Source organism: Saccopteryx leptura, chromosome 7 (assembly GCF_036850995.1).
Source record: "Saccopteryx leptura isolate mSacLep1 chromosome 7, mSacLep1_pri_phased_curated, whole genome shotgun sequence".
NCBI lineage: Eukaryota > Metazoa > Chordata > Mammalia > Chiroptera > Emballonuridae > Saccopteryx > Saccopteryx leptura.
This window is the reverse complement of record NC_089509.1, coordinates 88,086,011-88,102,295: the sequence shown is the minus strand read 5'-3', so window position 1 is coordinate 88,102,295 and position 16,285 is coordinate 88,086,011. Positions and strand designations below refer to the sequence as shown.

At 38.3% G+C, this 16,285-nt stretch overlaps 1 protein-coding gene across 5 annotated transcripts in view; it reads right to left on the bottom strand.

The window, feature by feature from the left end:
• Positions 1-16,285, bottom strand: part of LOC136378255 (alsin) — an 85,038-nt gene that overhangs the window by 49,221 nt on the left and 19,532 nt on the right. For all 5 annotated transcript variants that reach the window (XM_066344897.1, XM_066344895.1, XM_066344896.1 and 2 more), the window contains 4 exons: positions 11,146-11,503; positions 9,040-9,208; positions 7,344-7,440; positions 3,649-3,726 (listed from right to left, as the gene is read on the bottom strand). In XM_066344897.1, coding sequence (XP_066200994.1) covers positions 3,649-3,726; positions 7,344-7,440; positions 9,040-9,208; positions 11,146-11,503 — 702 coding nt within the window. The remainder of the gene's footprint in view (positions 1-3,648; positions 3,727-7,343; positions 7,441-9,039; positions 9,209-11,145; positions 11,504-16,285) is intronic.

Genomic DNA, 16,285 nt, shown 5'->3' with positions numbered 1-16,285 from the left:
CTGATTTTTTTAAAAATTTTATTCAGTGAGAGGAGGGGAGAGACAGACTCTCGCATGCACCCTGACCAGGATCCACCCAACAACCACCAGGGGGCAATGCTCTGCCCACTTGGGGCACTGCTCTGTTGCTCTTTCTAGTGCCTGAGGCAGAGGCCATGAAGCCATCCGCAGTACCCAGGGCCAACTCACTCCAATCGAGTCATGGCTGCAGGAGAAGAGAGAGAAGTGAGAGAAGGAGAGGTGGAGAAGCAGATGGGTGCTTCTCCTATGTGCCCTGACTGGGAATTGAACCTGAGACAGCCACATGCCAGGTCAATGCACTACCACTGAGCCAACTGGCCAGGGCCAAGATCTGATTTTTTTAATTATTAGTTTTGTAAGTCCCCATAGGGCTTACCCCGTCCTACAAACAAGGGGCCCAGAAACTTCTTGAGCCCTATTCTGATAGCTAGCACACACCTCTTTCATTCATTTTTGGCTGTATACACATAATTAAGGTTAAAAAAAAAAATCTAACAAAGCTAAGTTCTATTCTGGCCAACTAAACCCTTGGATACTAAAATTCGGTTCTCCCACTTGAAACTCGCTACCTCTCTGATGTGACTACACTGTGCCAACTCCAGGGTGTAGAAAGAGGCAGGACCCCTTAGAATCGACCTACATGGATCCCCTAGACCAGCAGTTCTCGGCGAGTAGCCTTTGCAGCAGCAACCAAGGAACATGTTAGAAATGCAGACTCTCAGGCCACAGGGTTTCTGGGGGCGAGGGTGGGACCTGACAATTTGTTTAAACGAGCTCTCCAAGTGATTCTGATGTATGCAAAAGTACGCCTTAAACCAATGGTTTTCAAACCTGTTAGGATTCCAGAGTGATTTGGGAGCTACCATGGAAAGGCAGGCACCAGGGCTCTGTCCTCACCCCTCTCCATTATTCAACTAAAGTAGTTCCATGTTTATCTGTTTTATGTATGGAATTTCACATAAGATTTCATTTTAAGAAAGTGGTCTGCTATGAAAACTAGTAACCCTAACATCCAGACCCAACTTCAGCCATGGCTCCTAGACGGATAAGCAAAAATAACTTCTATGAGATTTATTTTTCTTCTTTTCCAAGTGAGAGGAAGGGAGATACAGAGACAGACTCCCACCCAGACCAAGATCCACCCAGCAACCTCCATTTGGGGCCATGCTTGCAACAGAGCTATTTTTAGTGCCTGAGGCAAAGGCTCCATTGAGCCATCCTCAGCGCCCTGGGCCAATGTGTTTGAAGCAGATGGTTGCTTCTCCTATGTGTCCTGACCAGGAATTGAACCTGGGACATTCACACACCACGCCAACACTCTTCCACTGAGCTAACTGGCCAGGGCCTATTAGATTCTTTGTGTCTAGATAGGCTCCGAATCCTAGATGTTAGGTGACCGTGTGAGTGAGTGTGTGAATATGTGTGCATGTGCGCACGTGCCCGCATATCTCAACTACTTTACAGCTATCCTCTTCCAGCATGACACTGTCTTCTCAAATTCAGGCTACCCAGATAACTGACTTCTTTCATTTTTGCAAAGAATGAATTAAATTTTCCTGCAGGACAAAAGAGTCTTCTTCTTAGTCCCTAAACAAAATTAACTCAGATCTCACTCTACCTTGCTTTTATTTCGTAGATTTGAGTTCAAAATGTTTTTCTCACACTTCCCTTCCCCTCAAAATATAAAATTCCTAATGTTATTTTTATAGGTACAGCTAAATAGTAATGAAACTAAAAACTTGTAACAAACTCTATTTTCTCTTATCTGACTCTTAAATGTGAAATTAAAAGTTTATTTCCAGGGTCTCTACGCTATACCATAAAACTTTTCCTTAGTATGAATAAATGCATGTTGTATTTTATGAAAATAAAAAATAAGGAACAATGATTTACCATATCTTTGTGACAAAATAACAGAAATAAATAGCTTACCATCAAAACATATTATACTGAAAATATTTTTTTAAGACTTTATTCATTTTAGAGAGAAGAGAGAGAGAGAGAAGGGGGAAGGAGCAGGAAGCATCAACTCCCATATGTGCCTTGACCAGGCAAGCCTAGGGTTTTGAACCGTCGACCTCAGCATTTCAGGTTGACGCTTTATACCAGGGGTCCCCAAACTTTTTACACAGGGGGCCAGTTCACTGTCCCTCAGATCATTGGAGGGCCAGACTATAAAAAAAACTATGAACAAATCCCTATGCACACTGCACATATCTTATTTTAAAGTAAAAAAACAAAACAGGAACAAATACAATATTTAAAGTAAAGAACAAGTAAATTTAAATCAATAAACTGACCAGTATTTCAATGGGAACTATGGGCCTGCTTTTGGCTAATGAGATGGTCAATGTCTGGTTCCATATTTGTCACTGCTAGATGTAACAAGTGATGTGATGTGCTTCTGGAGCCGTGAGGCGTGCATCCCACGTCACTAGTAGTAGTACTGTATGTGAGTGATGCCATGCTTTGCGTCTCTCACTGACCACCAATGAAAGAGGTATATCCCTCTCGGAAGTGCGGCGGGGACCAGATAAATGGCCTCAGGGGGCTGCATGTGGACCGCGGGCCGTAGTTTGGGGACCCCTGCTTTATACATTGTGCCACTATAGGTCAGCCTATATTGAAAATATTTAAGATGGGAGCTAGAAAAAATAACTGTTCCTGATATTTTATTTCAGTCTTTCCTTCTCAGGGAAACTAAGTTCACTGGAAGAAAAGGCAGATGTAAAAGTCTTTATATAGTGTTGTACGCAATGCACACTGAATACACGAATCGTTGGACTATGTATTAACATGAATCACTGGATTGAGAGGTTAATAGTCTTTGTTACTTTCAGTGGAAGGAGCATGTCTTGGGGTGGGGAAGATATCAGAATCAAACTACAAATACAGGAGCTCCATATTCCATTCTGTTAGGCTATCACCATATGTACTCCCCCCACTCATTACCCCCCTAATAAAAACAAATCTTATACAAGGAGACAATACTATTGATGAAGATTTAGTAGTTCTTCAGGGTGTTGGGCCAGAAAAAAATTGAGAAACATTCCTCTAGAATTGCATCAGAGATAAGAATTACCAATCTCTGAATAGCATTACAAAAACTAAAATCAATTCATGCAACAGTGAAGAAATCATCTATATTTTTACTTTCACTACAGAAAATGAAAAGGTTTACAAAAGGTTTTACTACTATGACTGTATGTAAAAGAAACCAAAACAAGAAGACATAACACCACCAAATAAGTTATGTAAAAGTCCAAATTAAGTGAGAAACCAATGAGTAGGCATTGATAGTATAAAGTCCTAGAAGCACTTGTTTTTAAAAGAAAGAACTTTTTTATTTTTACTTTTAAAAAAAGACAAAAGAACTATGAATGTTCAATGAACAGTGGAAGCTAAGAGAAAAAAATATAACACATTAGTAAATATAAATATAACATCAAAAAAAGAACATTTGGATTATAAACAAGTGGTTTCATATTTTTCTTAAGTATAGCAAAGCAAATTTAGGTTATAAATATACAGTTCAAGTTTTTTAACATGAAATGGAGAAATAAAATGTATTATCACTTAGAATTCTGGAATAAGTTGCTATAGAAGTTATCAAGTTTGCAAAAGTACCTTTGCAAGACGAGGAACTGTGGTTGGAAAATCGCAGTGCCCAAGCTGACCAAAGGTATTGCTACCCCATGAATAAACCTATGAGAAAACCACAGGAAAGTAGGTAATATTTGTGAATCTGACTCTGCATGTCAATTCTGAACCTTTATAATAACATATATTTATGTTTAATTTATCCAGAACATGTAAAGTATATATATACTGCTCACAAAAATTAGGGGATATTTCAAAATGAATATGAAGCCATAAAATATTCCCTAAGCTTTGTGAGCAGTGTATATATACTATATAGTAAATAAAGCACAATTATACATAAATTACTTATACTAGTCTTTCCATAAATCACTTACAGTAGCCTTCCTACACTTTAAAATAACAGATATTAAGGAAATTCATTTAAATAAGACCAGAGATAATGGGCAGACAGAGTACATGGGAAGACAGAATCCAAGGGTTACCAACACCACAAACACTTTTCAGGTGTTTAACTGCCAGGCATTGTTCTTAACACTTTCTGTGTATTAATTAACTAATGTTTCATTCTCATAACTCTTTTTTTCCTCTTCTTTTTCAAGTGAAAGGAGGGAAGAGAGAGAGACAGACACCCGCATGTACATAGAACAAGATCAACCAGGCAACCCCCCCCCCCCCCCCATGCTCTTCTCATCTGGGACCACACTTGCAATTGAGTTATTTTTAGCACCTGAGGTGAGGCTCCACAGAGCCATCCTCATTGCCTGGGGCTGATTCTCTCGAACCAATTGAGCTATGGCTCCGGGAGAAAGAGAGAGAGAATGGGGGGTGGGGTGGAGAAGCAGATGGTCTCTTCTCCTGTGTGCACTGACTGGGGATTGAAAGCTCTACCACTTACCCAAGCAGCCAGGGCCATTATTCTTTTTTTTACAGATAAGGAAACTGGCCCAGAGAGGACACAGATTTGTAAGTGGCACAGTCAGGATTTAATCCCAGGAATGATCCTATACTGTCACTTACAAAGGGAATGATAAAAAATAAAGCTAAGTATCATGATTCTTTGCTCTGTACATAGGAGTACCATGGAAGACTAGAAAGCCTCTTCATATACGAAGGAGGAACTCTAGTACCTATATTCTACTAAAGACAAAAGAAAACTAGATTACAGGGACTATGTAAAATAAAAGTTTTGATTATTCTGATTATAAAAGTAATTCATGGTCACTGTACAAAAGTACGACAGTATAAAGAAATTTTTAAAAAGTGAAAACCACTGATGAATCAAACACTTATAAACAACTACTATTTTGTTTTGGGAACACACACATATATGCTTCCAGAAATTTTAATGTCTACTAGATATAATGTATATATCAAATGAAAAGTGCAAAATGGGACTATACTATCAAAACTGGTTTTGTCATGATGTTTTTTATTTGCTATACATTGACATTTTTCTATGTCAATAAGTATAGAGCTACAACATCATTTATAATAACTATATAAAACCCCATTGTGGGCACAGCTTATTCAGTTACCCAATGAAATAAGTATATTTATTAAAAACTTCTTTAAAAATTATATTAAAAAATCTTTGAATAGACATATTTGTGTATATTTCCTGAGGATAAATTCCTAGACAAAGACGTGTGGGTCACTAAATAGGCACCCCCTGATTTCTGATATATACTGACGAACTGTCTTCCAGCCAAGTCCATGCACTCTCACCAGCACTGCATGGACCTCTTCCCTACATCTTCTCCAACACTTGGCATTAAATACAACTGTTAGTAATCTGATAACTGGGAAAATATATATTTTACCATTATTTCTATTTAAATTTATTAAGTGGTTGACCATCTTTCATTCATTGCTGGCCATTTCTATTTCTTCTTTTTTAAATGGAACATTAATGTATAAGATGCTCCCCATGTATAAGATGCACCTTATTTTGGGGACCCGAAATTTGAAAAAAAATGTATTACATAAAGTTATTGAACTCAAATTTTATTCATCATAAAATTCATACAACTCCTCAAGTGGTAAATGCAAGTAAAAAAAAAAATCTATAAACACTGTATAAGATGCACACACTTTTTAGACCCCAAATTTTTTGGGAAAGGGTGAGTCTTATACATGGGGAAATATGGTAAATATGCTATGATAATTTTTATGTTTTAGGTGATAACACTTTGTCATATATGTTATAAATGTTTTCCCCAGTATGTATCTTAATTTTGTTTGTGGTGTTTTGCTGTTGAGGATTGTTTATTATGTAAACAAACATCATTTTTACTCATTAATTTCTGGTTTTGATGTCATGTCTTTTTCTACTCCTCGGTTATTTTTTAAAAATCATTTAAATTTGTCCTTTTACATATGAGGTTTTATTTTTTTAAATCTACATTTTTAATTTATCCAAAAGTAGAATATGTAAAATTATCTTAATTTTCTTCTGGAAATAAGTCATTGGTTCCAACAGTATACTGAACACTTTAGTTTTGTTTCTCTGACTAATCTGAAATGCTCACTTTTATCATACATTATTCTCCTATACTCTTGGGTGTATTATACTCTTGGGTCTACAGGTATATTTCTTTTCCACTGATCTTTTTTGTAGTTTTACAATATATTTTATATGGCTAATTCTCATCCTTCCTTTCTGTTCATTTTTAGAATATATGGGCTCACTGCCTATATTTACTCTCCTAGAATAATTTTGGGATAATTTTAACAAGTTGTAAATATTATATTGGAGTATTTGGAAGACTGTATTAAATTTGCACTGTATTGATTTAGTAATCTGGGGAGAAATGGCATTTTTGCAACACTGACTCTTCTTATCTAAAAATAAAACCTCTCTCCCTTTACTCCTATTTTCTTTTACGATTATAAGAATTCTTGAGTTTGTGTCATATGGGCTCTACACATTTCCTATTAAAACTATTCCTATTCCCTTAACAATTCGGTAGTAATTGTGAACAGCTCTTTTTTCCTCTTGGTATATTTTCTGCTTTACTTTATATAAGAAGGCTGGCAATTATAATAAATTTATTTTGTAACTGACCTAACCTTTTATTTTTAAGCCTTTTAGATGATTCAACATGTTAATAATAGCAAGCTTCTTTCCTAATATTTATAGTTATTTACATGGGCTATGTTATGTTAGTTTTTTTGTGGACTGCTATGTGAAATCCTTCAATGACTTTTTCTAAAAAGATAAAAGGGACTGATGAAGAATCATTGTATGTATATATTTAAGAATAACTTAAAAACTACTTTTATTAGGAGGGTTTATGTATCTTGTCCTGCCTTTAAATGGTTCTGGAGATCACTTTCAGGTCCCATAATTTTAACAGAGAAAAATGCCTTTGTTTTCTTTCCTTAGTGTCGTAGTTATGGAAGTTCACCAACACCCTGGCAAATTTTGAGTTCTGTTTTCAGATGAGAACACATTACAGAAAGATTCTTTGACAGGTAGACTAGTGTTTAATCTAAACTCAACTATCACATATGTGACTTTAGAAGAGTTACTTAATTTCTCTAAATCTTCCTTTCCCATCTGTAAAATGGAAATAATGCTATACAATGTAAAACTCTGGAAAGATCAAGTGGGAAATGGGATTGTTGCCTGACACACAGCAGATACTCAAATAATGGTCCAATCTTGTCATGTTGGCCTTCCATGAAATCAAAACCAGCTCTACTAGTTTGCCTCCTACCTGGGATTTCGCAGTAAGCGCAAGAGAATGGCAACCACCTGCCTCCAGATGGATCACTTCTTTACCATCCAGACATTTTACACACAATGGCTGAAGCCTTAAAGAAAAACATAAACAAGGTAAGAAGTATTCTCAGCAAGAACCATGAATTTATCAAATTATACAGTGCTTTCAAATAATTATAAACATTTCAAAAGAAAACACTGAAATAAAAATGATGAATACATTTTCAATCTACTCCTAAAGATAAGTAATTTTGGATGGTTTTAATTTATCTTTGTCTATCAATCACTAATTAGCCACCATAATTCAGAACCTGTTAAAATCATCAAACTACTGAATGAGTCATATAGTAGAATATTTGGGATAATGAAATAGAACCATACAGGAGAACTGTCTTTTTATTTTTAATACCACAGTTGCTTATATTCTGCTAAGAATAGATATTATTATTAACTGCTGTTTTAAATAATTATTATATTTACACACCTTCAATAATGTCTAACTTGTTAGTATCTTTAAGAGTTCCTCTTAAACAAAACAAGGTTTTCCTTAAGGTAGGCGGATAGACACAGTTTAAAAATTAGGTATAGGCCCTGGCCGGTTGGCTCAGCGGTAGAGCGTCCGCCTGGCGTGCGGGGGACCCGGGTTCGATTCCCGGCCAGGACACATAGGAGAAGCGCCCATCTGCTTCTCCACCCCTCCCCCCTCCTTCCTCTCTGTCTCTCTCTTCCCCTCCCGCAGCCAAGGCTCCATTGGAGCAAGGATGGCCCGGGCGCTGGGGATGGCTCCTTGGCCTCTGCCCCAGGCCCTAGAGTGGCTCTGCTCGCGGCAGAGCGACGCCCTGGAGGGGCAGAGCATTGCCTCCTGGTGGGCAGAGCGTTGCCCCTGGTGGGTGTGCCGGGTAGATCCCGGTCGGGCTCATGCGGGAGTCTGTCTGACTGTCTCTCCCTGTTTCCAGCTTCAGAAAAATGAAAAAAAAAAAAAAAATTAGGTATAGTTATTCTGGCTGCAGCTGTGAAACATCTTTCAGGTTAAAAAAAAAATGTTGGGCCTGACCAGGTGGTGGTGCAGTGGATAGGGTGTTGGACTGGGATGTGGAGGACCCAGGTTCAAGACCCTGAGGTCGCCAGCTTGAGCGTGGGCTCATCTGATTTGGGCAAAGCTTACCAGCTTTGACCCAAGGTTTGAGCAAGGGGTTACTCGGTCTGCTGAAGGCCCACGGTCAAGGCACATATGAGAAAGCAATCAATGAACAACTAAGGTGTCACAACAAAAAACTGATTGATGCTTCTCATCTCTCTCCGTTCCTGTCTGTCCCTATCTATCCCTCTCTCTGACTCTCTGTCTCTGTAAAAAATGAAAAAAGATGTTGGTTCTATTTTATAAGTTAAAAATTTGAACCATTCAAGAGTTCCAATGAAATACAATCTTATCCCAAATATGCCTTTCTGTGTTCCAACATGAGTATAATAGTCACCAAAGATGAGATGGAAAGGTACACCATGGATACTCATTTGTTAGGAACAAATTCAAGAAAAAGATGAGAGTTGTTTTTTAAATCAGGGTTGGTGGTATATAACAATTTTGAATTAGAAGAGGCCAGATTTCCTCTTGAGGAAACAAAGATTTAGAAACCTTCACAGGAAAGGTTACCGCAAGTCATTTCCCAACAGTAAACCGTGGCAGCACTCACCTGGGCAGAACGTCGCCATGGCCCAGCTGTCCTTCCTTCCCTTTGCCCCAGGTCCACACCTCTGTTCTCAGAGAAGGCAGGAGTGCATCTGCTTCTCCACTGTACGTAGGGGTCAGAACCACTGTACGTGTTTTCACCCGTGCAGCTTTTCTTAACAGCCTGGGGGAAACTGAATACAAATCAGACATGAGTGAGGGAGTGGACGGGGGTGGGGGGGATCGTTTTGATAAACTGTTCATTTTCAAAGACATTTACTAACATGGTTTTCTGAAGCATATTCCATAGGCTCTCTGCAAAAATGGAGATTTAATAGTCAAATGAGTTTGGCAAATGCTGCCTACTACATTCTATCCTCCCACTACCTGCCCTGAAGAGAAACACACGTATATCAGTATGCTACAGCGGCTGACAAGTCCTGCACTTAAAAACCCTATTTAAATGTGTCTAACCCCACAACTTCTCTCAAACACTTGGCCATAGAACCCTTTTCTGTATAACATTTCTGTATAACAAAAACCAGTATTCCATACTTGTGGTTCAAAGAGATCTCAAATATAAAATGTTAGAGGATATTTAGGAATAAGAAAATTTTGTCCTGTCCAGGTGATAAGAGCAGTGGATAGAGAGTTGGCCTGGAACTCTACGGACCCAGGTTTGAAACCCCAAGGTCACTACCAGCTTAAGCATGGACTCACCTCCTTGAGCGTGGGGTTGCCATCCTGAGCATAGGATCATAGACATGACCCCATGGTCACTGGCTTGAGCCCAAAGGTCACTGGCATGAGGCCTAAGGTCACTGGCTTGAGCAAGGGGTCAGTGGCTCAGCTGGAACCCCCAATCAAGGCACATATGAGAAGTAATCAATGAACAACTAAAGTGCCGCAATTATGAGTTGATGCTTCTCATCTCTCTCCCTTACTGTCTGTCCCTCCTTCTCCCTCTCTCTTGCTAAAAAAAAAAAAGTAAATTTTGACAGAGAATTCTCCTTCAGGCTTAAGAAAATTCTGGGCTTTCTTTATACACACACACTCAAATTAATCAAGACTAAGGGTTTTATTTGCATAGATGAAAATCTAGTGGCAACAAGGATTGCTCAGTTGCACAAGAAAGTGTAATGAGTAAGTAGAACAAGTGTAGGGAACAGGGTCAGAGTAGAAAAGGTACATTTTATTACAGTCTAGGATTCCTATCTTAGAGCTTTGCACAAAATGGGTACAAACCAGGGCTTGGTAAACTACAGCCAGTGGGTCAAATACAGCCTACTGATTGTTTTGTAAATAAAGTTTTATTGGAATGTAGCTTTGATCATTCATTTATCTATTATCTTTGGCTGCTTTTAAGCAACAACAGCAAAGTTAAGTAGTTGTAAGAGACTATATGGCCCACACATTATAAAATATTTCTCTTTAGCTCTTCACAGGAAATGTTTGCCAACTCCTGATCTAATCCAATATTTCTCAAACTTTAAAGCACACACTAGTAACCTGAGTATCTTGTTATAATGCCTAGTCTGGTGCATTCAGCTTGGAGTGGAGCCTGATATCCTGTATTTCTAACAAATTCCCAGATGCAGCTGAAATTGCAGGTTTGTAGGACACATTTTGAGAAGCAAAAGTCTAGATGACTAAGATTCCCAAACTGATTGAGAAATGCAGAAGGAACTGTGTAATATTCTTATTAATATTCTAAGAATTTACTTCTAATGGCTTCAGAAAATGAAATTTTCTCTTACTGAAGCTTAAAATGGTCTCTACTTTCAAGTCAAGCATAGTAACTCCTCATGCATCCAATGGTCACACCTGCAACTTCCTCTATCGGGATAACAGGCCCCAACTAGGAAATAAGGAGGCCATCGCTACATTCCAGAACAACCAAATAAGACTCATAATGAAGTTCATAAGCAGAAGTAAACATCATGAAAGTTAAGTTCTGAAGTTATTTCTAGAGCAGACATGTAACTTTTTTTTAAAACAATTTGATGACCAAAATTAAATTTTGATACTTCTGTTAACTTAGCAATTACAAAAGCTCATTTATTATAATGTGATATCAAGAGCATCTTGGATTCAGCAAAAGTCCAGTCACAAAACCTGACCGTTTCCTTACCTTGTGACAACAATCCAGGGAGGGAGAGTCTCCGGCTGCCTCCCTCTGATTCTTCTTCTCTGATATCCACAAGACTTGAACTTTTCTTTCCTTGCATTGATTCCTGTTTCACTTGTTCTTCTCTGCTATCCTTCAGACCTTCTGGGCCCACTGCACTACTACCTGCCTGAGCTCCAGGTTCACAAGGGGCTATACTGTAAAAGTTCATAACTTTCTTAAGAGACAAGGCCCCAGCTTCATAGGTAGCAGCCACTCTCACACCAACAGCAGATGCACAAGAGACCACTAGGCTGTTTAGAACTGAGTTGCTTGTGGTTGGTGGGCTGTGAAGATTAGGAATTGTTTCTTCTACAAGAGGCTAAAATACATACACATAAAAAAGTATATAAAAATACAATCCCTTATACAATAGCAATAAATAACAAAACGTTTAACATCGATCACTATTTGCTAAAACAGAGGTCTCTTTCTCTCCAACGTAAAGGTCCACCTGCCCTCCAAATCAAGGATTTAAGAACATTATATGGAAATGAGCACACAAAATACAGTTCCTCATCAAAAGTACTTCCTTTTGAGTGTTCTACTTTTCCCTGGTATTTAAAAATAAGCCCCAGATGCTTCCATAAAATAAGTACAGTTAAAGGAAAAAGGAGAAGAAAGGTGTGAAAAACATAATCTTTAATATAAAGTACACAGTGACAATCCTGGATAGAAGGATGAAAAGATGAAAGTTGTTTTTAAAAAATATTTTCTTAAGCGAGAAGCAGGGAGGCAAAGAGATAGGTTCCCGCATGCGCCTGACTGGGATCCACCGGGCAAGCCCACTAGGGGACAATTCTCTGCCCATCTGGGGTGTTGCTCCATTGCAACCGGAGCCATTCTAGCTCCTGAGGCAGAGGCTACAGAGCCATCCACAGTGCCTGGGCCAACTTTGCTCCAATGGAGCCTTGGCTGCAGGAGGGGAAGAGAGAGACAGAGAGGAAGAGAGGGGGAGGGGTGGAGAAGCAGATGGGCACTTCTCCTGTGTGCCCTGGCTGGAAATCGAATCTGGAACATCCACATGCCACTGAGCCAACAGGCCAGGACCAAGATGAAAGTTTTATCAATCACTTTCAGGAAAATTTACACAGAATGCTACTAAGAAATATCAGAAAAATATTGTTTTTCAAAAAAGCTTTCCCTAAAATGTTTCATAAATGGAAATTTAGTTACAACATATAGAGGTAGCCCCAAAATTACACTCTTAAGTTTTAGTCCTTCTACTATCTCATCAGTGAGTTATTTTCCTTGACCCAGGGGCTAGGTAAACACAACAATTACCTTTGCTCTTGCTATCATGGAGAATAAATGTGGTAGGTTAATAATTAAACATTTGGAACCAATATTCTTTGTGTTATGCATTGCTGTATTAGAAAGTCAAACTAAAGTTTTCTAATATCTTGGTGAAAAATCAGTTGGAATTTATTGTGAGCTATCAAGCACCATTATTTACTGAAAAGGAAAGTCTTTTAGTATACCCACTAGCCACACACAAAAGCTTCTGACTTACCAGTATAGGTTACAATAAACAATTTGCTTCCTATGCTACCCTAAGGTCAAAGGTTATACATTCATTCTTTTTTTTTTTTTTTTTTTTTTTTTTACAGGGACAGAGAGAGTCAGAGAGAGAGAGATAGACAGTAGACAGGAACGGAGAGATGAGAAGCATCAATCATTAGTTTTTCGTTGAGCATTGCAACACCTTAATTGTTCATTGATTGCTTTCTCATACGTGCCTTGACCGCAGGCCTTCAGCAGACTGAGTAACCTCTTGCTCGAGCCAGCGAACTTGAGCTCAAGCTGGTGAGCTTTTGCTCAAACCAGATGAGCCCTCACTCAAGCTGGCGACCTTGGGGTCTCGAACCTGGGTCTTCCGCATCCCAGTCTGATGCTCTATCCACTGCGCCACCACCTGGTCAGACTATACATTCATTCTTTAATTTATCCTGAACTAAAAACCAAACCAAAATATAAGTTTTTAAACATCAATTGGCTTTTGATTTTCTTAAAGGAAATAATTCCTGTTGACATGTAGTAGGTACTCAATATATTTGTTGAATTAAATACTAAATTCAGGGCAGTTATTTCTGTGCAAGTAAGTGATTAAAATACAGAGTGCGGCAAAAAGTAGGTTTACAGCTGTGAGTACATAAAACAGTTTATTCTTATATTATTATTTATTATTGTTATTTTCCATACAAACAATTGTAAACCTACTTTTGTCTCACCCTGCACTCAACAAAATAAATATACAATATAAAACATAGGAAAGATATAAAGGCTATAACTTCCTTGGTGATACAGTCCCCATGATAACTTGTTCAGAAGAATTAGCATCACTATTTCTAGCCCTTGTTTCTTAAGGCTGCTAATAGAAGCAACAATGCTATGTAGGGGTGACTATTTTAGGGGGTTCTTAACATTAGCTAAAAAAAATCACAAAACTCTACCTTATATAAACTTCAAACTATTGTTCTGTCTCCTCTATTTAATTATATTTAACAATACATAAAAAAACAGCAATTTTGATGAAAGACATAATTTTAGGTGTTCCAGTCTACTAAGAATAAAATTCAATAGTGAGAAATAGGCTTGATAAATATTTTGGTTTATTTCACAAAAATAAGATACTTTCAATTATATTTGGCCAGAAGAGAAAAAACTTGTCCTAAAACACAAAAACTCTTAATGAATTAGCTGTATGACTGAGACACTATTTGCAAATACTGAATAATTTTAGTCTAAACACACATTGACAAAACTAGCATAGGTAACAAAAACTAAATGTTTAACAAAACAAATCCAAAGAAAAATGCAATTTCAATGATGCTAATCTAATAATCAAATAAACTATCAATATATACAATAGTTTTAACTTCAATTTAATAAATTAGAGAAATGGCTTCTTAAAAGTCAAACTTTTACATAAGCATGTACAAGTGTAGAAATTTTCTACATGCATTCCTGCTAACTTATTACTTTTGTTTTGTTTGGATATTTATAATATCTTTCTCCAAACAGCTTATTCTTAATTTTTAAAAAATCCAATATCCATAAGATTCAGTGAGTAGACTGCAATAAAAACTGTTTTTAAAAACACCTCTAAGGGCCCTGGCTGGTTGGCTCAGTGGTAGAGTGTCGGCCTGGCGTGCGGGAGTCCCAGGTTCGATTCCCAGCCAGGGCACACAGGAGAAGCGCCCATCTGCTTCTCCACCCCTCCCCCTCTTCTTCCTCTCTGTCTCTCTCTTCCCCTCCTGCAGCCAAGGCTCCATTGGAACAGTTTGCCCGGGCGCTGAGGATGGCTCTGTGGCCTCTGCCTCAGGCACTAGAATGGCTCTGATTGCGGCAGCGTGACGCCCCAGATGGGCAGAGCATCGCCCCCTGGTGGGCATGCCGGGTAGATCCCAGTCAGGCGCATGCAGGAGTCTGTCTGACTGCCTCCCCATTTCTAACTTCAGAAAAATACAAAAAACAACCAAACAAAAAAAAAACAACCAAAAAACACCTCTAAGGGCCTGACCTATGGTGGCGCAGTGGATAAAGCGTCAACCTGGAAATGCTGAGGTTGCCAGTTCAAAACCCTGGGCTTGCCTGGTCAAGGCACATATGGGAGTTGATGCTTCCTGCTTGTCCCCCCTTCTCTCTCTCTCTCTCTCTCTCTTCCCTCTCTATAATGAATAATAAAAACAAAACAAAAAGGACCTCTAAGCCATGTTCTCATTCTGAGGGAGTAAACAACAGGAGTGAAGAATCAAAAGCTATGCCATGTCACAAACCTGGAAAAAAAACCACCTCTTTTATGATTAGATGTTTTTTGTTTTGTTTTCATTTTTTTTTTTTTGTTTTCTTATCTAAGAGTTTTGATAAAGCAAAATCAAAAGGTTTACAAAAGAGTAAAAAGCAGATTATCCTTTAGAAATTCATTTTAAGCAGGATTACAAACTTTATTGTATGCTACTGGTAAATAACTTTTCCCCATTTATTACAAGTTTTTAAAATGAGAGTAGTTTAAATAAGATGGAGAAAATATTAACCACCATCACCGCTCCAAATAAAGCCTCGTAAGGACAAAGGTACAACTGAAAAAAAGTCAAACAATATGTAACACCAGTAAAGATTTTTTAAGTCTGCTTACAACTGAAGGATCCACTGCATAGCAACCTTGTCTGATAAAGGAAAGGATTTTTCTCTTCAGAATCTGAAGAGTGTACAAATACAAGTCAGGGTCTTATAACTTTGATTAACTCTAGCTTTAAATCCTAGCTTTAGTAATCATTTCTCTCTCCCTGACCCCCTAACCCCCAAACCTTCCCCTGGATTATCAGCAACCCCTGAGGCAGCAGAAGACCTGACTAATGATCACAAGGTCTGGCTTCTGGCAGGCTAAAGATAACATGTTGACCTAAGTTATGATTCCTCCTGAGCCCTAATGTGGAATGGCCCCTGAATACTTTCCCATGAAACTAGACAGAAAACACAAGAAGAGTCCTCAAAACTGTCCTCAAGATCTAAAGAAATGATTTATTACATTTACCACACCTCTGACCAATCAGCCCCCAGAACTCCCCCGAACTCCCAACCCACAGTGTCTTGTGATTCCGCCCTATATAATCTGTAACCTACACACCATCAGGGAGTTTGGGCTTTTGAGCACCAGCTTCCTGTTCTCCTGAATGGTGCCATTCATGATAAAATAGCCAGTATTTCTCCACTGCAGTTCTCAGTGTTTACTGTTTGGCTATGCTAGTGCCGGGTGGTCTAACTCTTTCAGTTCTGTAACAGGATCTTTGTTAAACTATTTGGCCCACCAAAATGCAGTACCTTAGCCGTGGGGGAAAATGTACCAAGAAAAAAAGAAAAGAGATTTTGCTACTTGTAAAACAAGCCTAGCATGACATCTTTCAACATCATAAAGGGCCAGATTTTGAACATAAAGAGTAATTTTGAATTAATCCAGGTATTTCCTTACCTAGGCTTACATAATGAAACATTCACAGTCAAATTCAAAAAATAAAAAGTGCTACCAAGCCTTAAGCATTTTCAAGTCTCTAAAAACAAAAACAAAAAAAAAAACTCAGACGGTTCAACTCCAGAAACAGCT